General features: G+C 41.5%; 1 protein-coding gene and 1 long non-coding RNA gene across 4 annotated transcripts; one reads left to right on the top strand and one right to left on the bottom strand.

Annotated features, from left to right (window-relative positions):
* Window positions 1–341: 341 nt before the first annotated feature.
* On the top strand, window positions 342–20,341 carry FGFR1OP2 (FGFR1 oncogene partner 2). 3 transcript variants are annotated; one of them, XM_026866786.1, is made up of 6 exons: window positions 342–480; window positions 4,189–4,325; window positions 5,453–5,570; window positions 6,470–6,612; window positions 16,318–16,431; window positions 17,564–20,341. In XM_026866786.1, exons 1-6 carry the CDS (start codon window positions 477–479, stop codon window positions 17,699–17,701), a joined length of 654 nt encoding a protein of 217 aa, XP_026722587.1. In that variant the 5' UTR covers window positions 342–476; the 3' UTR covers window positions 17,702–20,341. The 3 variants fall into 3 exon arrangements, with proteins under 3 accessions (XP_026722587.1, XP_026722595.1, XP_026722605.1); XM_026866794.1 differs by having other exon boundaries at window positions 385–480; window positions 4,153–4,325; XM_026866804.1 differs by lacking the exon at window positions 342–480 and adding an exon at window positions 1,726–1,885.
* Window positions 7,496–16,308, bottom strand: LOC113490406. Its single transcript, XR_003400229.1, has 3 exons — window positions 14,606–16,308; window positions 13,889–13,891; window positions 7,496–8,559 (listed from the first exon to the last, which is right to left on the bottom strand). It is a non-coding gene; the product is annotated as an uncharacterized LOC113490406 (long non-coding RNA).
* Window positions 20,342–23,538: the final 3,197 nt, after the last annotated feature.

The following is a 23,538-nucleotide window of genomic DNA, read 5'->3' as shown; positions in this document are numbered from 1 at the left end:
CCGTCCCGGCCCCACCGCTCAGCCCTTCCACCTGGGCGCGGGCCGCCCTACAACGAAACACCGCCCAGACGCGCGCCCCTCTCCCCCCCCACAGCGAGAAAGACGAGGATGGGGGCCCGCGCGGCCGGCAATCTCGCGAGACTAGAGAGCCCGCCCCCTGGCGGGACAGGCGGCGGAGGGGTGGGCTTTGATGTCGGAAATAGCCAATAGAGAGGCGAGGAGGAGGGTCGGGAACTGAGGAGTTGTCTCTTGAGCGAACTGGGGGCGGTGGTATGGTGTCCTCTCGCGAGAGCGGCTGAGCGTATGTTCGCCCAGGGCCGCTGGTGGGTAGTGTGGCTGCCTTCGCCTCGCGCCGTCCCGCCCACTGGTGGGGACGTGCTTCCTCTGTTTCCCCCTGCGGCTTGCCGCCCTTTGGCAGTGAGGCGGACCTGTGGGGGCTCTAACCCCGGTGCTGGGCGCTGCTGAAGCCGCTGGTCATGAGTGAGTGGCGTGAAGGGGGGGGAGGGCGTTTGGGGGCAGCCCGAAGGGAAGGGGGTGGAGTGGAGGTGCTGCTGCTGCCGTCAGGCGGTTGGGAGCCGAACAGGCTGTATTGAGGCACGCGGGAAGCTCCCTGGGCCGTGATGTCACGAGGGGGGAGAGGGAGCAAGAGGGGAAGCAGCTCCCCCCTCTCACACCCCCTAGCACTGCTGGCTGGGCTGGGTCGGGGAGAGTGTTGCCTGCTCGGCTGTGGTGAGGGAGCCCGTCGTGTCACGGCAGGTGCCGGTGTCGCTGCAATCCTGACTGGCGTGCCTCTGCATCCGTTCTCGCGGTGGGAAGAGGCTGGGGGCAGCGAGGAGGCGACACTCCTTGGGAGCTGCTGCCGCCCGCCCACCTGCTCCTCTCTCGCGGCTGGCGGGCGAGGAAGCCGCAGGTCGGTTCGGCTGCCGCGGTGGTACAGTTTGTGCACCAGACCTGCTCGCTGCAGGAGGCTCGTTGTTCGTTCTGTACTGCTGGAAGCGGTCCCTTTTAGGCATGCAGTGCCCGTAGCCTGTACCCAGCCTAAAACTCTTAGAAACTGCAGCGTGGTTCAGCGTTGCAAAACGAGTAACTGGAGAGGGAAGAACCCGGGCATTAAGCCATAGGAAAAAAGTAGGTTTTGGTAAGGATATGAAAGAAAGAAGAGACAGAAAAGCTAGAGGAGGGCTATAGTTGCGCAAAAATCTTTATTCTTTGGTGGTGGTGGGTTTTTTTTTCAGAGCAGCCAAATTTCATAATGAACACAATTAGTAAATAGCAGGAAGTGATAGGAAATTAATATATAGTAGCAGTCTTGCAATGTTTGAGTTGTTGCTCTTCCTGTCTCTTAACCCTGTTGGTAAGATTACAGACTAGCAAATGCATTTGCAGCTGATCATCTCTTGTAGGGTAGAATTCAGGAATCATGAAATTTGGCTACTATAGTCCTCATGCTCATAAAAAAAAAAATAAAATATATATATATATAAAATAAGAATTGCTTTAAATCAAATATATTTAATTAGTTGGGTTTTCTTCCTCTAAATGTCCAGATTAACTCACAGATTTTGATTTATTTTAGAATAAAAGTATTGGTTTTCATAGGCAGTCAGATGAGCGACTAGAGAGAATTTTAAATTACAAGGGTTAGGGCCAGTCTCCTGCCCAAAGGAATCCTAGTCAAGATGTAAATTACCATGATGGAAATAATGATTCTCCTTTTTGAGGTACAAATCCTGCCTGAAAACAGGAGGTGTCCTCGGGCCTGCTGAAACTACTACACTGGCAGGGTTGGAACTACAAATTTGTGCAGCTGCACTCCATGCAAGGCACACTCTCCTCTTCCCCAGCTCATTTGCTGTGAAAAAGAACACCCATGGCTTTGCTACAAATGAGTTTCTTTTTATCTTGTGTGGTTGGGTTGGGTCAAAATGAGAAAATGCATGGGAGGATGAATATGTACTGTGTTAAAAAAATTATATTGATGTATACAAATTATGAGGTGTTAACTGTATTGTAGTCTGACTGCCAAATGTATTCCAAATTCTTGGAGAGGCCTGAAAGGCCTTGTTTATACTGGCTAGAGAATTCATGACCCATGAGTTGAGTTAAAGATTGCTCTTAAAATTCTCCTTAAATATGGGTCTGATTGAATCGTTACAGAAATAAGGTTAAAGGTTATCTTTTGTCTGTGATAGTTTTGTGGTCCAATAAGAATCTAGGATCAGAATTGGAAGGAGAAATGAGGAGCAAGAAAGCAGATACTTAAAAACAATGCAGTATGGTTGTATAATATTATATAATATACATAATATGAAAAAGAGCTCAAACTGCTTAAAGCAGAGTGAATAAATTAACTACCCATGATAACACACCGGTGTGATGAAAAACTTTACTTGATACCTCAAATACATATATACATCATAATGAAATTAAAATGAAAAGTCTACTTGATAAACAGGAAGGAATTAGCATTATGAATGTCTGCAGGAAACTTGTACGTGCTAAAATGCTGATGCTTTTGGTAAATGAATTGGAAAATGTAGGTTAAAACAGTTGTGCTCTGTGCATACGCGAAGCTCACTTTCTGAAGCTCCTTTATCAGTAAGTCTCAACCTTTCTGTTATGGTGGTGTCCCTGAAAAATCCTTCTTCACAGGAAAAGTAAACAAAATGCTTTTGTATTACATGTGCTACTCAGAGCAGAGGGAGCAGCTAGTGAAGTTACCAAATTAAAATGCTTTTGAGGGGTTAGACTTTGCAGGACATTCTGTGTGCATGAGAACTCTTCAGAGAGAACATTCCAAACTCTGCTGCTTTCTTGCTCCACCTTAATGCATAAGGGCAGGGTATTCCTCTTTGTAAATCTTTTGAGGGGAATGGTGGAATTTCTGGTGTTTGAAATATGTCTATACTTACCTGGGACAGTGGGAAAAGGTCAGTTGAGGAAAATGTGAGGATTTCTTAATCTTGGCTTAAAGATCCTAGGCTATGATTCATAAAGGTGTCTAAGAAAGTTAAAAAATCAACTTGGAGAAAATTTTTTTCCTCGGGAAAGGCTCACTGACCTTTTATGCTTACAGAAATCTTTCCAAATGGCCTGGCTAAGAAATGGATTTAGTTGATTCTTTCAGTACCTTAGAATGTTTTCTGAAACAAATATTAAACCTTATATCAATAAGGGCCATAACTCCAATAAACCTTTGTCATTGCTGTCTGATTGCTGAAGGAGTTTAAGGAGTTCAAGGAGATTTCCTTTTCAGTGGAAAAAGTGCAAGGTTTCTTAAAAGAAAAACTTAGGCTGAAAAATCTCAGTCTTGAAACTCAATCTATCAAGCATGAACATGAAAAAATTCAGTATTGAGGCCATTATTTTGGAATTTTTGGTACGTACAAGCATTGTACAAGTTTAGCAATTTTAGCACATAGGTATTTCTGCTAACAACTGCTTCAGTTAGAAGGCTTGTATTTTAAGTATACAGTCAGTTCTTTTTCTTAGCTAATTTGCTGTCTTCCTCTGTCCTGCTGCAAATTTTACAGCTTCATTTTGTGCACTGATGTTTGTGTTCATTTATAGACATGAAGAAAACACAAGCCTTTAGTTTTCTGAATCTTCAGAGTAATTTCTCTACTCTGGCAGTTTGAGCTGTTCCTTCTCTGCTGATTTAATTCATCAAAATCTTCACCCCACTGTAGTCATTTGGCATTCTCTTTTGTGTTGGGTTTATACTTCTCAAATATCTTGAAGTATATCTGACTGGTAGGAGGGCACATTTTTTTTTTTTTTTTTTTAAAAAGTAGCATTGAAAAATTAAATAGTTAATATAATATTTTTTTTCTCTGCTACTTACAGAAGGACATGCACTGCTCAGTTTCCATATGTTCAATAGTCCTCCTTTTGCACTTCGTCTTGTGAGGATAGTATAAATATACTAATTTTACTTTCATTTTCTTACTCTGATAGATGGTCTCAGCAGCAATTAAAAGGGAGGAAAAGGAAAGGCAGTCTTTAGCATATTTTTAAATTATATCATTTTTCCTAGTCCTAAAAGACAACAAAATGTCTGGATCTTTCTGAAAGGTTGTATTTGGCTGCTTTAGACTAAAAAAGGTAAATTGTATGTATATATCCCATAGCTGTTCTCTGTATAGCAAAGAGGTGGTGTTGTGAAAATAATACTTTTCTAATCTTTAGAAATGAGTTGCACAATTGAAAAAGCCTTAGCAGATGCAAAAGCACTGGTGGAACGGCTAAGGGAACATGACAATGCAGCAGAAGCTCTTATTGAACAGACTACAGCTCTTAACAAGCGGGTTGAAGCAATGAAACAGGTTTGTTTTCCAACTTTGTTTACTCCATTAACAGAACAACTTGGAAACACATAATTTAAAATAATTTGTGTGCTACCATAACAATGTGGAATCAGTATGTTATTTGGATAATCCTTTAATGCCACATTTAAGTATTTTTATTATAAGTATGACTGATCTAAAAATAGGTTGTTTAGATATTTAGTTTGATCCTGTGAAGTTGTTTTCTGTTATTCTAACTTAAATATAAAAAGCCTAGCATTTATTTGAAGAACACTGGTAGAAATGGGGTTGATATTTTTACAAACCATTATGTGGTGTCTTGTGTTTTGCTTTTGCATGAAATGCTACTTGTTTTATTTAGTTCAACATGCATATTTAATCTTACAGAGCCCCTGTCATGCTTTCTTCTGTTCAGAATACTTCACTTTTTCACGGTCTCCTTTTGTTTCAAAGTAGCCTCCTAGACTTTTTTGTGAGTCTGATGTTAAGCTATTCAAGGCATGTTGCTAGATTGAATGTGACTTTCACTAGAGAATTTCTGGGAAAACGTGAAGGTGTATACTGACTTTCCATTTGGGAGTTCATCCTGTCATTTTAATAGAACACAGGACAAGTTAATGGGCCTGTAAAATAATAAAATCCTGCATGTGCTTCATCCCCATAAAACTAGTCATGCAGAGGCTTCATAGCTTCAAATCAAGGGTATTAAATTTACTCATTTATGGAGAGTCAGGATCCATTCAGTCAGTCCATGTGACTTGCACCTTGTGGTTTAAGGTATTGGGAAGTCACAGTAAATACTTAGAGGTTAATACCTCAGGTTTTTTTCTTTACCATATGGAGAATAGTATTAAATTACTTGATGGTGAATTTGACCTGCATTCATTGAAGGTTAAATAATGCCTGTTACACACATCAGAGGCATGAAACTTGTTTAAAAACAAAGGTGATACTTTGGTGTTTGTAAAGGGCAGTATGTTAGCGACACCTTCAGAAGTGTGTTTGGTTGTTTGATATTATCATGTAAAACCAAGTATTATCTTGTTAGTTACGGACTTTTGATAGTAGAACTGGTCCGTTGTGACTGGCTGTGTAATGCTTGCCTTCAGTTACTCAAATATGTTGTGGCTTTTTTTAATAACTAGTACCAAGAAGAAATTCAAGAGCTCAATGAAGTAGCAAGACATCGCCCTCGGTCTACTTTAGTGATGGGTATCCAACAAGAAAACAGACAGATTAGGGAACTGCAACAGGAGAATAAAGGTAAAATGTGAATATTCTATTCTTTTAAAGTTCCAGCCTGCACCACTGGAATCAGTCAGACTTTTACCATTGATCTATTCTCAAAAAATTCTTGAAGAAATTTTTTCTTCTCATCTCAATTTGTCAGTTTAACTGATCATAATATGATTTAATAAAGAGTCTTACAATGTCCAACTATTGGGACTATGATTAACAAAGAGTGGTGGAAAATTACTTTTTCAGTCCTTATCCAATGTTTATCACAGGTGAGGACATAAATAGACCTTAATTTTTCAGTATAAATATCTATTTGGAAATGTGTTTTCCCACTGATAAAAATAACTGATTTAGGAGCATTCAGGATAAGGTGTAGTGTAAGTACAGTAGTAGAATTCCTTCAGGAATTCTGTACACTAGGAATATACTGTTCCTCCTGGAATACCTAAGGTATTCTAACAGTTACAATCAGCAAAGGAGTCAGTGATCTCGATTCTTAGGAATCTTGTCTTATCTCAGGAGTTATTTGTCCTTTGGCTTAATATATTTTGAACACAAGCATTTTTAAACTCTTATTTTACCAAGCTTCAGATTAAAACAAATCTGTAAACTTCTTTCTAGCTTTTGTACAGTGTTGCTCGTAGTGGCTAAAGCTCTTCAGCTACACTCAAGATGGCTTATGTCAGCTAAAGAGACTGAATATAAAGTCATATTAAAAAAGACCTTCTGTTTCTGGTTGAACAAGAATTTTCCCAGGGCAGTTACTACTGAAGACATTTGAAGAGCCTACGCAGCTTTTATGGTGCAAGGAGAGGGGACACTCAATTAAGGGTTTATTTTAGTTTTCTCATGCTGAAGTACTTTGCATTTTGATTAAGTTCTTCTCTGTTAAACTTTAACTGAATTTAAAATTATATTGGTAGAACTACGCACATCTCTTGAAGAGCATCAATCTGCTTTGGAACTCATAATGAGCAAGTACAGAGAACAGATGTTTAGGTTGCTTATGGCAAGAAAAAAAGATGATCCAAGTATAATAATGAAGTTAAAAGAGCAACATTCCAAGGTAATAACTTCATTGTTTTTTTAGTTAACGGTTAAGTTATTTTGTAGTGGATTGGTTCAAAGCTTACTTTGTCTCAGCTTTTATATCATTATACTAACAAGTTCTAATTTTCATAATTCAGTCCATGAAACATGAACAGGAAACTTGATTAGTTGAGTAAGACAACCTTACTAGTTACTCATTTATTTAAGCTTTTAACAAGTAGCATTTCATTACTGTATCTACTTAATTTACTTCTGTTTCCCATTGGTCTTTATACTGTGGTCTTTGCAACCGCCTTATACTTCCAGATGCCCACAGATCTCGGTAATATTCAGACATTTAGACTGTCTTTAACTTGTGCTTGTGACTCCAACAAAAAAATTAGTAAACCTGTGCTTACTGGAGAGAGTAGGAGTAAGCTTTTTAAATTCAATATACAAACTTTTTTCCAAACTTTAAAATATTGAAAAATTAAAAAATAAATTTAAAAGCCTTTTGAATATTGGGTAACTGAACATGCACTTCTCTTTCCTGCTGCAACCCTTGGTTCTTGTTTCAGTACTGATGAGGACTTCTAAGTAGAATCCAGGGCAGCCTCAGATGTTTGAAGGGTGGTGAAAGTTGCTGGTATTTGGTGTGTTCCATTTTATGGCTTTTGAAAACTAGAAAACTAAGTGCCATTAAGCAACATTTTTGTAAACTATCATCAGTGAGGCATATATGAGTATTCAGCAGCTTCATATAATATTAATATATGCTTTATAACATTAATATATAGTTTAGGCTTTTTTAATGTATTTTCAGGAAAATTCATTGTTCTAGGCCACTAACAGATCTAAATGGGAGCTTTCTAACGAAACATTGTATTACATTTTAAATGAAATGTAATCTGAGGACAGAGTAACTGTGTAGACAAACATTAGTTCTAAGTGCTTAATAATCTTTGACCTCAACAAACTAAGTCTGAAAAGCACAGTTAGGGTCTGCATACAGGGAAAACAAAGTTTAAGAATTTGCTTTCTTATCTTACAAAGTCATGTGTATGTAATTAGTGCCATTGAAATCAGTGGGACTATTTAGATTGGTATGAAAAAATTTACTGGATTAGAACAGTATCTTTAACAAACTCCTAAAAAATGACAGGTATATACCTTTTTCAAAAGAAGTTATACTAGCCTATAGTATAACATCTTACCACCTCAGGAGTACCAAGACAAGATGGTAAAAATGTCTGTCCTGAAATGGACTTTGAAATTTCATTTCACTCCTATGGATTAAAAGCTTAGGGTAGAAAAACCCCAACCAAACAAAAAAACCCAGGAGATTTAGGCTTCAACATTTTGGTTAAATATGATCCCACAAGAATGTCTGATGAAGAGGATTTATCACCCTTAACCTGACACTTAGGATTTCTGGAATTTCATTACTTATTCTTCGATCAGCCTTGCCTTCACATTCAGTAAGAAGTTTTTAAATACTTCTCTCCTTAACTAAAAAAATCCATCATACCTAAGGAATTAATCTCGCTGTTTCTGGTAATTGCTGTTTTCTCAAGTACCAGCTATTAACTTTAATGCCTATTTACAACAGATGATTACAAAATTTCTGCAGATCAACAAGCACCTCCTTTAAATAGAAGACCAATTTCTTTTAGCAGTGTTGTATGCAAGAGAAAAGTGTTACTTGGTAGTAAAGACCCTGATCTAAGTGTGCTGTTTGAATTTGCTCAGCTAAAACAAGGCCTAAAAACACGTGGAACTTTTTTTTCCCCTCTTCAGAGAAAAAAAAATCAGTGTATGGCAAGCAAAAAGGAGAGAGGTGCAAAGAGTAGTCACAGATGTTTGAGGCTATCTTCATAAAGAAACACTTGCATTAGATTCTTTGGTATTACAGCATTTATTTTTCACACATTGGCCTTCCAGAGTAGAACCTTACAGTTTTGTGTTACCATATGATTTAATGTTACTGACATTGTATCCTGGTTTCAACTAGGACAGGCTCAATTTTTCCCCAGCAGAGAGAGGGGGAAGGGATTTCTAGCCAAGTTTTTCATACCATGCTGATGTCAGGTCCAGGGGCGGAGCCTTTTTACTTTCGCTTTTGCTTTTGGGGTTGCACACACACATGCAGTGGGCTTGTTCTCTGACCATTTTGCGGTATTTCTCTGTATATCTTTTATCTTGTTCACTGTTATTGCTGTTTATTGTTGTTATCATTGCTACTGTTGTTGTTCAGATCGTTTATCACACTGTTGTATTAAATTTCTTCTTATTTTAGCCCGGGGTCTGTGCTTAACTTCCAGCCCGACTGGCTGAGGGTGGGGGAAGGGCAACAGCAACTAGCTCTCCGGTCCCGGCAGAGCTTAAACCAGCACAGTCTTCATTGGCTAACCAATGTGGGGCTCGAGTGCTAGACCCTGAACGAAGTGTGATAGAGCAATCTGTTGGCTGTAATTTTTCTTTTTGTATTTGTTTGATGAGAAAATGTTTGCAATGCTGGCCAACTTGCTTGTGTGGTGGGGCTGGATTAATCCTTATATCCAGTGTATTATCCCAGTGGTGGCGTTTGTTATCGGTGGAAAATGTATGAAGGGTCTTATGTTGTTATATGGGCTATTGAATGCTTATAATGCCTTTGTATCGCTGTGTGTGGGGGTGGGCCGGTACCTGTTTGCTGTTTGGGCTTTAATTAGGGGTGTCACACCCTCTATGGGTGAGCCAGGGGAAGAGATCCTCTTGACTTTGGGGAGTTTCAGTTATCCTTGGAGCCAGCAAGCCAGTGTGTTTGTGGCACAATGCCTTCTGAATGTCTGCCTGATTTTGATTTTGGCCATGAGGCACTTCTCTAACAACAGCAGTGCCCAGAAACCTGCCTTGAGGTCAGATAAGCGTGAGTGGGGTGTGGGAAAAGATGGGCAAAGGCCTGAGTCGGTGGGCACCTCCAATGCTTTGGAATTTCACTCCTGAGCAAGTGCAGAGCCCTGATAAGCTGATGGAGTGCTTAGAAAGGGTGTGTTACCAAGCTGGCAAAACCCAGGAGACACAAATCACTGCAATGTGTTGGGGATTTGCCCATGCATACCATGTCCTGCTTAATAACACCCACTGCCCTCAAGGGGAAGAAAAGGCTACAGAACCTGAGAGTGAACTCAGTGAAACTGCCTGACCCCCGGTCCAGATACTGAGCCAGTCTCAGTCGCCTCCACCAGCACAGCTACCGAGCCAGAGCGCCAGCCAGTGCCAGTATCAGTCACCCCGATACAGAAAACAAAATATACCAGAAAGTCAGTTTGCAGAGTGAGGGATGGGAAAGAGCCAGGCCCATCACAGGAACAGGAGGAAGGACCAGAGGTGATCATCCGATCTCTATCCCCGACTGAGCTGGAGATATGCGGAGAGATTTCGGCCGCCTGGGAGGTGAGCAGATTTGCACCTAGCTGCTCCTATGCTGGGACAATGGAGCCAGTGCTTTTGAAATGGAGGGGAGAGAGGCCAAGCAGCTGGGATCTTTGGCCAAGGATGCTGGCATTGATAGGGAAATAGGGAAACAGACTCAAACTCTCAGCCTTTGGAAGTGACTCCTGCTCAGTGTAAGAGAGAGGTACCCCTACAAGGGCGATATCCTAAGTCAGCTAGGCAAATGGACCAGCATTGAGAAAGGCATCCAAAACCTCAGGGAACTGGCTGTGTTTGAGATGATCTATGGTGATCTGAATGATGAGCATTCACCCATGGATCCAGATCAGGCCCCTTGCACACAACTGATGTGGCGAAAGTTCCTGAAAAGTGCACCAGAAGCACACTCGAAAGCATTGGCAATAGTGTCCTGGTGGACAGACACCCACACTCAAACAATAGATAAAGTGGTTGGCAAGCTCCGGCAATATGAGGGAAATCTCCCTTCATCTCAGCATTCCTGGGTCTCAGCTGTGGAGGATCTGTCTCAGAGGATCCAAAAAATGGAAGAGGACATGTCCCACATTCTACCTGCATGGGCTGATGTCTCAGCCATTAGAAATAAAGGTTTTCCCACCCAAGAGAAAGGCAGCAGAAGGCACACACCAAGAGGCACCCTGTGGTTTTCCCTCCACGACCATGGAGAGAACATGAGGAGGTGGGATGGACAGCCCACTGCTGCCCTAGCTGTACGAGTAGAGCAGCTGAAAGGGAAGACCATCACAAAAGGGGAGTCCTCCAAGAAGAATGAAGCTCCAGTGTCTAGTCAGAAATCCCTCAGACAGAATAGAATGGTGAACGTTATGTCTGACTCTCTTGAGGGGACCAGTAAATCATTCTCACAAGAAGTGAGTGATGATGAGCAGGATTAGAGGGGCCCTGCCTCCAGCCAGGTGGAGGAAAGGGAAAATCGGATTTACTGGACAGTGTGGATCCGATGGCCTGGCACGTCCGACCCACAAGAATATAAGGATTTGGTGGACACTGGCACACAGTGCACCCTGATGCCATCGAGCTACAGTGGGGTTGAATCCATCTGCATCTCCGGAGTGACAGGGGGATCCCAACAGCTGACCCTATTGGAAGCTGAAGTGAGCCTGACTGGGAAGGACTGGCATAAGCACGCCATTGTGACTGGCCCAGATGCCCCGTGCATCCTGGGCATAGACTATCTCAGGAGAGGGTACTTCAAAGACCCAAAAGGGTACCAGTGGGCTTTTGGTGTAGCTGCCCTGGAGGAGGTTGAACAGTTGTCCACCTTACCCAGCCTTTCAGAGGATCCCTCAGTGGTGGGGCAGCTTAAGGTTGAGGAGCAGTGAGTGCTGATTGCTATCAGGACGGTGCACCGGCGGCAGTACTGCACTAACCGAGATTCCCTGGACCCCATCCATCAGCTGATCCGTCAACTAGAAAGCCAGAAGGTGATCAGCAAAATCACTCAAATCCTTCAACAGTCATATATGGCCAGTGAGAAAGCCTAATGGCGAATGGAGGCTAACTGTGGGCTACCGTGGCCTGAATGAAGTTATGCCAGCAATAAGTGCTGCAGTGCCAGACATACTAGAGCTCCAGTATGAACTGGAGTCGAAGGCAGCCAAGTGGTACGCCACGATTGACATTGCTAACATGTTCTCCTCCATTCCGATAGCGCCTGAGTGCAGGCCACAGTTTCCGTTCACTTGGAGAGGCATCCAGTACACCTGGAATCGATTGCCCCAGGGGTGGAACCACAGCTCCACCATTTGCCATGGACTGGTCCATACTGCAGTGGAGAAAGGTGGGGCTCCAGAACACCTGCAGTATGTTGATGACATCGTTGTATGGGGGAACACAGCTGAGGAAGTCTTTGAGAAAGAGAAGAAAATAATTGAAATCCTCCTGAAGGCCGGCTTTGCCATTGAGCAAAAGAAAGTAAAGGGGCCTACAAGGGAAATTCAATTCCTAGGAATAAAATGGCAAGATGGGCATTGCCACATCCCAGTGGAGGTGATAAACAAGGTAACAGCCATGGCCCCACTAACCTCTAAAAAGTAGACTCAGTCTTTCCTCGGCATTGTGGGGTTCTGGAGGATGCACATCCTGAACTACAGCCTGATTGTGAGCCCTCTCTACCATGTAACCCGCAAGAAGAATGATTTTGAATGGGGCCCTGAGCAACAACAATCCTTTGAATAAATTAAGCAGGAGATTGTCCAAGCAGTAGCCCTCCGGCCAGTCTGGGAAGGGCAGGAGGTTGAGAACATGCTCTACACTGCAGCTGGGGAGAATGGTCCTACTAGGAGCCTCTGGCAGAGAGCACCTGGGGAAACCCAAGGCTGAGCACTAGGCTTTTGGAGCTGGGGATACAAAGGCTCTGAAGCTAATTATACACCAACTGAGAAGGAGATACTGGCAGTGTATGAAGGAGTTCGGGCTGCCTCAGAAGTGGTCGGCACTGAAACACAGCTCCTCCTGGCACCCCGACTGCTGGTGCTGGGGTGGATGTTCAAAGGAAAGGCCTCCTCCACGCATCATGCAACAGATGCCACGTGGAGTAAATGGGTTGCATTGATAACACAACGGGCTCGAATAGGGAACCCCAGCCGCCCAGAGATACTAGAGGTGAAATACAACCTGGCCAGAGAGCAAATATTCTGGGATTTCACCAGAACAGGAGGTGACACATGCTAAGGAGGCCCCACCATATAGAAGCTGCCAGAGGAGGAGAAGCAATGTGCCCTGTTCACTGATGGGTCTTGTATTGTGGGAAAACATTGACGATGGAAGGCTGCTGTATGGAGTCCCACACGACGGGTCACTGAAGTTGTTGAGGGACAGGGTGAATCGAGCCAGTTTGCAGAGGTGAAAGCCATCCAGCTTGCTTTGGATATTGCTGAGTGGGAAAAGTGGCCGAGGCTCTACCTCTACACCGACTCGTGGGCATTGGCAAATAACCTGTGGAGATGGCTGCAGCAATGGAAGCAGAACAACTGGCAACGTAAGGGTAAAACCGTCTGTGCTGTTGAAGTATGGCAGGACATTGCAGCCTGTGTGGAAAACTTCATTGTGAAGGTGCGCCATGTGGATGCTCTTGTACCCAAGAGTCGGGTCACTGATGATCATCCACACAACCAGTAGGCAGACCAAGCTGCTAAGATTAGAGTGGCTCAGGTGGACTCGGACTGGCAGCGCAAAGGTGAACTGTTCATAGCCGGTCCGGCCCACGAGACCTCGGGCCACCAAGGGAGGGATGCAACATACAGGTAGGCTCGAGATCGAGGGGTGGACCTCACCATTGACACCATTGCAGAGATCATCCACAGATGTGAGATGTGTGTTGCAATCAAACATGCCAAGCGGGTGAAGCCCCAGTGAAACGGAGAGCGATGGCTGAAATATAGATATGGAGAGGCCTGGCAGATCGACTACATCACACTGCCACAGACCTGCCACAGGTAGCGCCACGTGCTCACAATGGTGGAAGTAACCACTGGATGGCTGGAAGCTTACCTAGCGCCCCGTGCCACCACCCGAAACACCATCCTGTGCCATGAGACCCAAGTCCTGTGGCGACACGGCACCCCAGAGAGAATTGAGTCAGACAACGGGACCCAACTTCCAAAACAACCTCATAAATGCCTGGGCCGAAGAACACGGCATCAAGTGGGTCTACCATATCCCCTACCACGCACCAGCCTCTGGGAAGATCGAGCGCTACCATGGACTGTTAAAAACCACATTGAAAGCACTGGGTGGTGGGACCTTCAAAGACTGTGACATGCATCTAGCAAAGGCCACCTGGATAGTCAACAAAAGAGCATCTGCCAGTCGATCTGGCCCAGCTCAGTCAAGACCTCCACGTGCTGTAGATGGGGATAAAGTCCCTGTGGTGCGCATGAGGAATAGATTGGGAAAAATGGTCTGGTTTAGTCCTGTGCCAGGCAGAGGTAAAGGCAAACCCATCCACGGGATTGCTTTTGCCCAAGGACCTGGGTGCACCTGGTGGTTGATGCAGGACAATAGAGAGGTCCGATATGTACCACAGGGGAACTTGATTCTGGGTTAGAACATGCCGTAAATTATGCTGTGCCTTTGTAAATTATTACTCTATTATTGTTAACTGCTAAATGGCAGCTGGACATGATGCAGATGGTATAGAATAAATGGGTGGATTATGCCCTCGTTCAGCTGGGATAGGGTCAAGTTTTCCACAGCAGAGAGAGAGGGGTAAGGGATTTCCAGCCGGGTTATTCATACCATGCTGATGTCAGGTCCAGGGGTGGAGCCTTTTTACTTTCGCTTTTGCTTTTGGGGTTACGCACACATATGCGGCGGGCTTGTTCCATGAACATTTAGCGGTATTTCTCTGTATATCTTTTGTCTTGCATCACTGTTATTGCTGTTTATTGTTGTTATCATTGCTACTGTTGTTTTTCAGATTGTTTATCACAGTGTTATATTAAATTTCTTCTTATTTTAGCCCGGGGTCTGTGCTTAACTTCCAGCCCAACTGGCTGAAGATGGGGGAAGGGCAACAGCAACGTGATCTCTGGTCCCGTCAGGGTTTAAACCAGCACACATTGGAACAGGCCCTAAATCATATTGATCAAGAGACCACATGAGATGGCAGAATAGGAAGTAGTGAGGACAGCAGTGTATCTAAAAATCATAAACTCCTTTCCAGTCCTTCTCAATGTTACATCCTTGCCAACTCATTCTTTTACCACTGATCACAGCTTCTTTTCAAGCTAAATTTAGTTTTTCCTTGCAAAAATGTTTCATGTAATCACCTTCACTGGAAAGTGAGAAGAAAAAATTTTCAGCAAGTTCTGCTCCCACCCACCCACCACTGTGAGTGAGCATTTAATAAGCAAACAGCTAAGATATAGTTTTGGCAATTGGAAAGGAGAGAGGGAAGGATCGAATGATGTTCACTTTAGTAAAGTATATTTTCTTGGGTCAAAAAAAGTTTATGATTCCAAATGAGGCAGTTCTTTATGGTAGTTTAATCATTTTTGGTAGTTTAAAAGCAAGCTGATCATCTACTAGATGATGGACCTCCAGTGAAATTCATAATTTAAAGGTGGGATGTAACTTTATTCTATACTGTTCTTAATTTCATTCCTACTGCTCTGCTTTTCCTGATTCTTGTTAGTAACTGTTGTGAATCTTGTCCAAAGGTCAGGTCAGACATGGATAGGCTGGCATGATAGTAGAATTGGAATGAAAGAGAAGTTGAAGAAAAGACAGCAAATATTAAAATCTTCTGAAAATACCATTAAAATATTTGGCCTCGTTGAACAGCATCGTATGCCAAAGGCATAGGCTCTTCATATAGATCTGCAGGTGAAAAGTAGTAGTGACCCTTTAAGCATTTCCTGCTGCTAGGTTGACCAGTGAGAAGATAAACCATCACCTGAACCAACGGGGCTCTAGTAAGAGTGAAGATTATCTAAAATCTACTTTCCTTGCAAAGGCTGTTATGCCTCTCTTAATGGCTCCTATCATCCCACTCCTTGTTGTGGAATGGGACAAGAACAAACCAAATCACTGCTCTTTTTTTACCCTCCTTAAGTCTTTCAGTGAGATGTGGTAGTTATTTATAATAAGGAAGTACCCTCTTAGCATTAATGAACAGACACAAAGATCAGTCAAGACACAAAAGTTTTTCTTACGGTTCAACAAGGATCTCTGAATTTCACGTCTCGGATAAGCTGGAATTGGAAGCAGGTTCAAGCACAATATCTAAAATAAGAGCAAATGACAGATCTGAGTTCCCTAATATATGACATAGCAAGTATGACCACTTCACCTGGTCTTTTTAAGAGGTGAATGCCTACCCCTGGGCTGGTACTGGCTATACCAGATTTAGGATCAGATTTCAAGCATATGAGACAAATGTTGCATATCTTAGATGAGTTTAGTCTTTCTGTGTATCCAAAATGATATACATCAGTTCCTACAATGCAGGAAGGTCTTGTCAGAGCAGGCATGTGGCTACCTTGTAGCCATTTGGAGGACATGGAAGCTGTGGAAGACAGTCATTTAAGCACATTTTTTTAACTTAAAATTCTAATAAAAGGGATTGCTGTGTGGCAAACCAGGTTTATTTAAATGAACAGGACAACAGTGTCTGCTGTAAAGTTACAGAGAGCTTGTTTTCTGAAATTTGGGTTTGTGTCCACATTTTTAAGTGGCACAGCAGTTAAAATGCACATTTAATGCTTTCCTTATTTTTAATGATGCAGAAAATATAACTAAAGCTGTCACTGTTTAATTTTTGTCTTAGGAGCTGCAAGTGCATGTGGACCAAATTACAGAAATGGCAGCAGTAATGAGAAAAGCCATTGAAATTGATGAAAAGCATGGCTGTAAAGAGCAGGAACGTATCATTCAGCTTGAGGTAACTATTAAGTCAAAACAGCAATGGCACAAATAGCAAGGGAGTATATATTATCACAGTTATTTATGTTAAATTACTGTATTTCCTATGAGTTACTCTATCAATCACACTGCTATTTTGTTACACTTCTCTTGTTGGAGGACTGTAAGTACTCTTCCCCACTGTAGTTTACTCTCAAGTCTTGCACGGGTGATACTTCATCACCAGAAATCAATGATTTGTACTTACACACTGGCTTAAGTTTTCCCTTTTTTGACATCTCTGTAGTGTAGCAAAAAGCTAGCAAATAATACAAATTCATCCTAGTAAGTGTCCTGGTTTCGGCCAGGATAGAGTTAACTCCTTGGGCTTGAGAGGGAACACAGCTGAGGGGTCTGGATCAGTCATTGGAGTATTCCATATCATGTGATGTCATTCTCAGTGTATAAAGTAGACACGTGCTCTCTCAGTTCCATTTTCTAGTCGGTGTGGTGGGATCGCTTCTGGGGGCGGGCTGCGTACCAGTCAGCAGTTGGTGAGCAACTTCATTGTATATTACCCATTTGGATTTACTATTGTTACTCTGTTTTGCTACTATTACTAATTTTTTTTATTCAATCTATGAATATTTTTTTTGTCCCTCCCCTATTTCATGGGGTGGGGGGAAGTAAGCAACAGCCCACGTGGTGATTGGCTACCAGCTGTGTTTAAACCATGACAGTAAGACACTAGGATGCGAATACTCCCCACACCTTTGGCTTTCAAATTTTTATTTAATAATAATCTTGTGCCTTTGGGGGAATTCTCTGTTGCTTAGCATTGGAGGATCAACACTATTACTCTTTTAAGTGCTAGCAAAGCAGTTCATTGTGGGGTAGGGTTTGTGGAAAGAAAGGGAAATATTTTTGAAATGCAACATTTTAACTTAATTACCCTTTTCTTGCCCATCTCTTTTTTTTTTTTTTTTTTATGCTTAATGCCCATTCAAGAGAGCAAGAGGGTCAGAAACCTAATATTCTTAGTTTTAGAAGGTAACATAGCACATTAAACCTTATACATATGTTTGGAGTAGAGGGGAGGAGAGTTATTAGTGTGGCTGTGTTGACTTCTTTCTTGAATTCTATTAAATACCTTTTTCTTTCTCTGGTTATAGCAAGAAAATAAAGGCTTGAGAGAAATTCTTCAAATAACCAGAGAATCATTTCTGAACCTCAAGAAAGAAGATGCATCAGAGAGCACATCTCTGTCAGGATTAGTAACAAGCAGTGATTTGAGCCTGAGGAAAAGCTAAAGACTATGGAAGTCAACAAGCTTCAATTGCACACTTTACAAATGAATTTTCAGGGGCACTTGTCAAGCACTTGTTACTGAATAGGCACCAGCAAGCTAAAGCATCTTAAAGTCCAGTTTAGTGGCTTATATATTGTGTAAAATAAATAAATATTGGTATTCTACAAAAACCTTAGTGACAGATTAATTGCCGTAGATCTAACTTCAGTAGGAAATGGATTAATGCACTTGCTGAATCAGGAATTATTTTTATAAAGTCATTTTGCAGATAAAAGACAAGATTTCACATAATTTATGTAAATTATTGCTCATACAAAGTTTCAGTGCACCTCTTATATAATAAAGGTAAGATTTAAAGTGATCTCTGGCTGAAAAGTTTTAAATTTTGAATGTGCTTTGTGCATGATCCACATAACATTTTTTTCCTTTTAGTAAGTTTTTAATAAATTCTCATTTTGCAACAAACCTGTTTAATAGAAAGGGTACATAGGCAGCATAAAACTTAAGGATTTCTGTTATTTAGCCACAGGGTGTCCTGTTCAAATTCAAGGCCAATTGTTTAGACATAAGCAATGCTTTTACAGTTCAATTTAAAAAAAAAAAAAAATTAACAAGATTTTTTTAAACTATGTACAATTAATTGTACTTTCAGAACATGAGAAGAGCTGATCCCACTTTAGTGCTTTCTGGAACACAGGTAATTCAGTATAATTCTGCCTTAGCTTTCACTTCTATGAGAGAAAACGGGGTTCATTTTTCTGTAGGTAAGAAGCCACATTAGTCCCATCTATTTCTTCCCCAACCGCTAGCTGAAAAAACTTCCTAACTGAGAAATGGCAATTTGAAGGCAACCAAACAGCAACAGCAAAAAGGTAAGTTAGGGGAAGGCGGAAAAAGCTGTGGCAAAGATGGCAGCCTACATGCCTGCAATCAATAAGTACTAGTCATCAATAAGATTTTTAGGTAAGTTTCAGGTATGTGTTACATTTGTACTAGGAAAAGTTTCAATATGCTATACTGACAAATAGACTGCTCACTTTTAATCCTGAAATACTTGCAGAAGTGAAAAGGAGTTGGTTTTCCTAGATCAAAGTACAGCTTGTATCATATGCAGATACAACAGAAGTGCTACATACAACAGAAGTGCTACATACGACAGACTTGTAGTAAAGAGGTGCCAAAATAATTCATATTTGGCTTTTGTTTATTAGATTATCACTTTGTAGTCAAGGCAGAAAGGACATTCCTACAATTGATGTGTATCATCACTTTTTGTCCAGCATGTTACTGCATTCTTTACATGAAACCATACTCAAGAAGCAGAGTCAAAGCTTTCAATCACAGAAAACTGTAGATCTACAAATGCCACCCACTGTTAAATATTTCGGCTGTTTAATAACTCATCTAGCAAAGTGAGTTGAACTCCTAGTCTGAAATCAAGTATTGCTTGATCAGATTTGATTTTCAGTTACAACAATGCAAAAAGAATTAAGCATCGAGCACTTTTAAGTGTGTCAGTTTTAAATACAACTTGCTTTGATGTAGTGCAGCTTCCCTGGGCTCAGGGTAAATACCCCACAGGTCTAAGGGTGAACTCTCAGTGGCCAGTGGGCTAATTTATAGGGAGCTTAATATTTTTTGCTCTGTTGCTATCAGTTGCTGCCCCCCTTCTCATAGTGCTTTTAAAAGAAAAAAATAGTGAAGGGGTGGGAAAGGAGTGTTTAGCAGAGACCATAAAAGCCAGTTTTGAATGAACTAGTACATATGCTGGGAAATGCAGTTGAAAAGACAGGTAAATCAAGCTCTCCAAACTTTCACAGCATTTTTTATAAACAGCTATTTCTCTTTCCAGAGCATCTTAGATGCTTCCAGGCTTAAGAATATATTGAGGACATTCATGTGCATGGGGAAACTTCCAAACTTGCTAAACATTGGGGGGGAAATTTTTGGGGAAGATTTTAGCTCAAGCGCAAAAACATAATTGTCTGCTGTTATTATCTGTAAAACCTTGCCAATGCTTCTATAGATTTTGTATTTCTACTGTAGCTTGTAAGCTGGTGACTTATTAGAAGCAACATCTTTTTTTAATGGAGTGGTTTGTTGTTGCAAAATTACAAGAACATTTGTGTTCAGTTGATTAAGTTACTCTTTTTAGAAGTGTCTTTTCAGCCATTGACTGGTATTGGCAGTTCTATCCATTTAATGCTGAATGAAGTTTCATGGCTTACTTTCTGGTTTGTCTTTCACATACAATTTCCAGAGTTGTATAGCAGAGAAGGGTTGTTAGTCTGTGGCAGTTCTTTAAGGTTGCTCTGTTATGATGTAATGCTTGATTAGTGTTTATTTTTGTAAATTTTAAAAAAAGTGACTTATCTACTCCTAGTCTTTGGGTTTGCTATGTCTCCCGTGTCATTACCCTGACCTGATCACTTTAGGATTTCAAAGTCACAGTGTGTGGAGTGACTATTTTTCATTGCATACCTGTTATTTTTGTAATGCAGGTGGCTTGAGAAGCATTTATGACCAGAGTTGTGTACTGCAGAGTAACTTATTTTATCAATAAAGTTGACTGAAAAATTGGATGTCTTCATGATTAAAGCAAGGTACTGGATCTGAAGTGAGCCTTGTTAGTAACATAAAAATAAATTTCCATTTACTCACCTTATTTTTATACTTTAAGGCATGCAGGCCAATTTGTAATGCTTTTGTTCATGTTGCTATAAGAAGAAAAAATCCTCTGTAAAGTCTTAATTTTCTCTTGAAAAATTAACAATCACTTCTACACAGGCTGTTACTCATCTTTAAAATGAAACACTGGAACTGTTCACTATTACAGAGGAGCAGTAAGAATAAATAAGCAGTCCACTGGGCTTTGATTTTTGGATCAAAATGTATTTTAATACAGACAGGATGTACAGTTGTGGGTTTTATTTGAAGATTAAAAACTTTGACTTAGTTTGAGCTCTGGGTTCCTTTCTCTGTGATATGTAAATGAAAAGGGTAGGGTGTTACATTCATAAGATGACAATGTAATGTTTTCTCTACTTCCCCATGATTTCTCAGAGAGAAACTTGTTTTCAGTATCATAAATTCTGTGTTTAAACACAGGTAATAAATGTTAAGCTAATTCATACATGCATGTAGCAGCTATTCAATTGAAGTAAAACTGAATGGCAGCTTGAAACTAGGGCTGTTTTGTACAACTAAAAGCTTTAAAGAACTTTGGCTTTTTAACAGACACATAGGATTAGGAGATAATGTTAAAACACAGAACTAATGGCACTGTTTTCATGCAGAATTACATTACTAAGATATCTTTGTAGATACCCAAAATAAGATTTACATTGACTTAGGAAGTTTTTGGGTTTAGTTGGTGAACATTAAGCTTAAAAAGCACTTTTGCTGTTTAAAAAAATAACTTCTAAATCTCCTAATTTGAGTGTAAAACATGTACTTGTTCTTCCTGGAGATAGTGATGTCTGAGTACCTGAGGTATCCTATGATGATGGGTGGTTCAAGTGGCTAACATAACACTTCAGTGCTGGTCACGGTAGGACAGGTTGTATACAGTGATGGTGGTGAGATGGGAGCAAAGGAAATTGTAAATTGGGAGTAAAGGAATGTAGTAGAGGAGTAAGTTTTAAAAATATCGCCTGAACCTATCGCAGGAAACGAAGGCCACCCAAGAGAAGAAGCACCAGGTGACCCAAAAAGCCCATTCTACAAAAACATCAACGTAATGGATGAAGAAGAGAGCCAGGAAAAGGGGACAGTTCCTGAGGTTCCAACGTCTATTCCAAATGGACAGAAGGAAGCTGGCCAGTATCATACTGGATGACGTGGAATCCTTAAGATGCAACATCCCCCTGGAAGAATTACACAAGACCTTCAAGACGAGATGGGAAACAACAGGATTGTTCCAGGTCTAGGTGGCTTCTTCTCAAGGGGCAGATCAGACAACACCGCCTTTGAATTAATGATTACAACCAAGGAGATCAAGAAAAACATCAAAGAGATGAGCAAGAATGCAGCCCCAGGGCCGGATGGATTAGATATGAGGCACCTCATAGGGATGGATCCGGACTACATGCAGCTGATGGAGCTATTCAACTTGTGGCTACTATCAGGCACCATTCCAGACGTCATCAAGGAACGCAGAATAGTATTAATATCCAAATCAGCCTTACCAGAACGTCAGACTGACATCAGTAACTGGCGACCAATTACGATCGGATCAATAGTCCTGAGGCTGTTCTCCAGGATCCTGACGGCGAGAATAACAAAAGCATGCCCGATTAATCCAAGACAGAGGGAATTCATAAGATCATCAGGATGTTCTGAAAACCCGAAACTCCTGAAGCTACTGATAAAACATGCAAAGACTGAACAACGGCCCCTGGGAGTGGTATTCATTGACATTGCCAAGGCCTTCGACACCGTCAGCCATGCCCACATAATAGAAGTCCTAAAACAGAAAGGGGTGGACAATCACATCATCAACCTCATCTCCAACATGTACAAGAACACCAAAACATACATCGATACGAAGAAGGAGCAGTCAGAGACCATTAAGATCCAGATCGGTGTTAAGCAGGCTGATTCGATGTCTCCGATCCTATTCAGCCTAGCTATAGACCCTCTCCTGTGCAAGCTGGAGGAGGAAGGTCTTGGTTATCAACACCACTTGACGCAAATAACTATGGCATTCGCCGACGATCTAGTGCTATTAAGTAGCTCTTGGGAGGGGATGCAAAAGAATCTGGACATTGTTAGAATATTCTGTGACCTGACAGGCCTCAAAACACAAGGGGAAAAGTGTCATGGCTTTTACATCCGGCCGATAAAAGTCTCATATACCATCAATGACTGTCCCCCATGGACTATCAAAGGCACTCTCCTCAATATGATTCATACAAACACCACTGAGAAATACCTAGGACTGTTCATTGACCCCTGGGTCGGTATAACAAAACCAAAGTTACTTGACAAAATGACAAACTGGTTACAGAGAATAGAAAGGTCCCCATTGAAACCATTCCAAAAGATCGACATACTAAGAATTTACACTATCCCAAGAATCATCTACCTGGCAGACCACTCAGACACTAAACCCACATACCTAGAGTCATTAGACTTACCAATTAGGAACACAGTTAAAAGATGGTTACACCTTCCCCCAAGTACAGCCGATGCTGTGCTCTACTCCAGTTCAAAAGATGGAGGATTAGGTCTAACTCGCCTTGCTGGCCTAATCCCCAGTGTACAAGCAAGAAGAATCCATAGAATCGCACAGTCCTCCGATGAGACCATCCGGGAAATAGCCAGTAACAAGAACATTGAGAAAGAGTTAAAAAACCTGTGGATTGCAGCAGGTGGAGATAAGGAAAAGGTCCCGTCCGTATGGGACCCAGAACAGTTATAACGGTTGCTAAGGGATTAATTCTTGAGGAGGACTCTGAATGGGAGAGACCCACACCAAGGAGAGTCTTTCCAAAACCCTGCAATTGGCGTAATCAGGAATTCAAAAATTGGACTAAACTGCTATCCCAGGTCTGAGGCATAGAAAACTTTGAAAAGGACATTAGTAACTCTTGGATTGAACATTACAGGGGCATTCCTCACAGAAAGCTAATCACTGCGCTCCAATTAAGAGCAAATGTATGCCCTACCCGAGAATTCCTAGTGAGAGGCAGGCAATCGACTTATAATAAATCTTGCCGTCATTGTCAGGCTGAAAATGAAACCTTCGCCCACATAATTGGCCTATGTCCTATTGTACAAGATGCCAGAATTAAAAGGCACAATAAAATTTGCAATATGTTAATTGAGGAGGGTAAA

Source organism: Athene cunicularia, assembly GCF_003259725.1.
Source record: "Athene cunicularia isolate RWA chromosome 1 unlocalized genomic scaffold, athCun1 chr1_part2, whole genome shotgun sequence".
Taxonomy (NCBI): domain Eukaryota; kingdom Metazoa; phylum Chordata; class Aves; order Strigiformes; family Strigidae; genus Athene; species Athene cunicularia.
This window is presented reverse-complemented; position numbering and strand designations above follow the sequence as displayed.

Bases quoted from the DNA above. Each gene is read 5' to 3' on its own strand.
- FGFR1OP2 (XM_026866786.1), top strand. The intron at 4,326-5,452 runs GTTTGTTTTCCA...TTTAATAACTAG, and splicing joins GGGTTGAAGCAATGAAACAG to TACCAAGAAGAAATTCAAGA. The intron at 5,571-6,469 runs GTAAAATGTGAA...TTATATTGGTAG, and splicing joins ACTGCAACAGGAGAATAAAG to AACTACGCACATCTCTTGAA.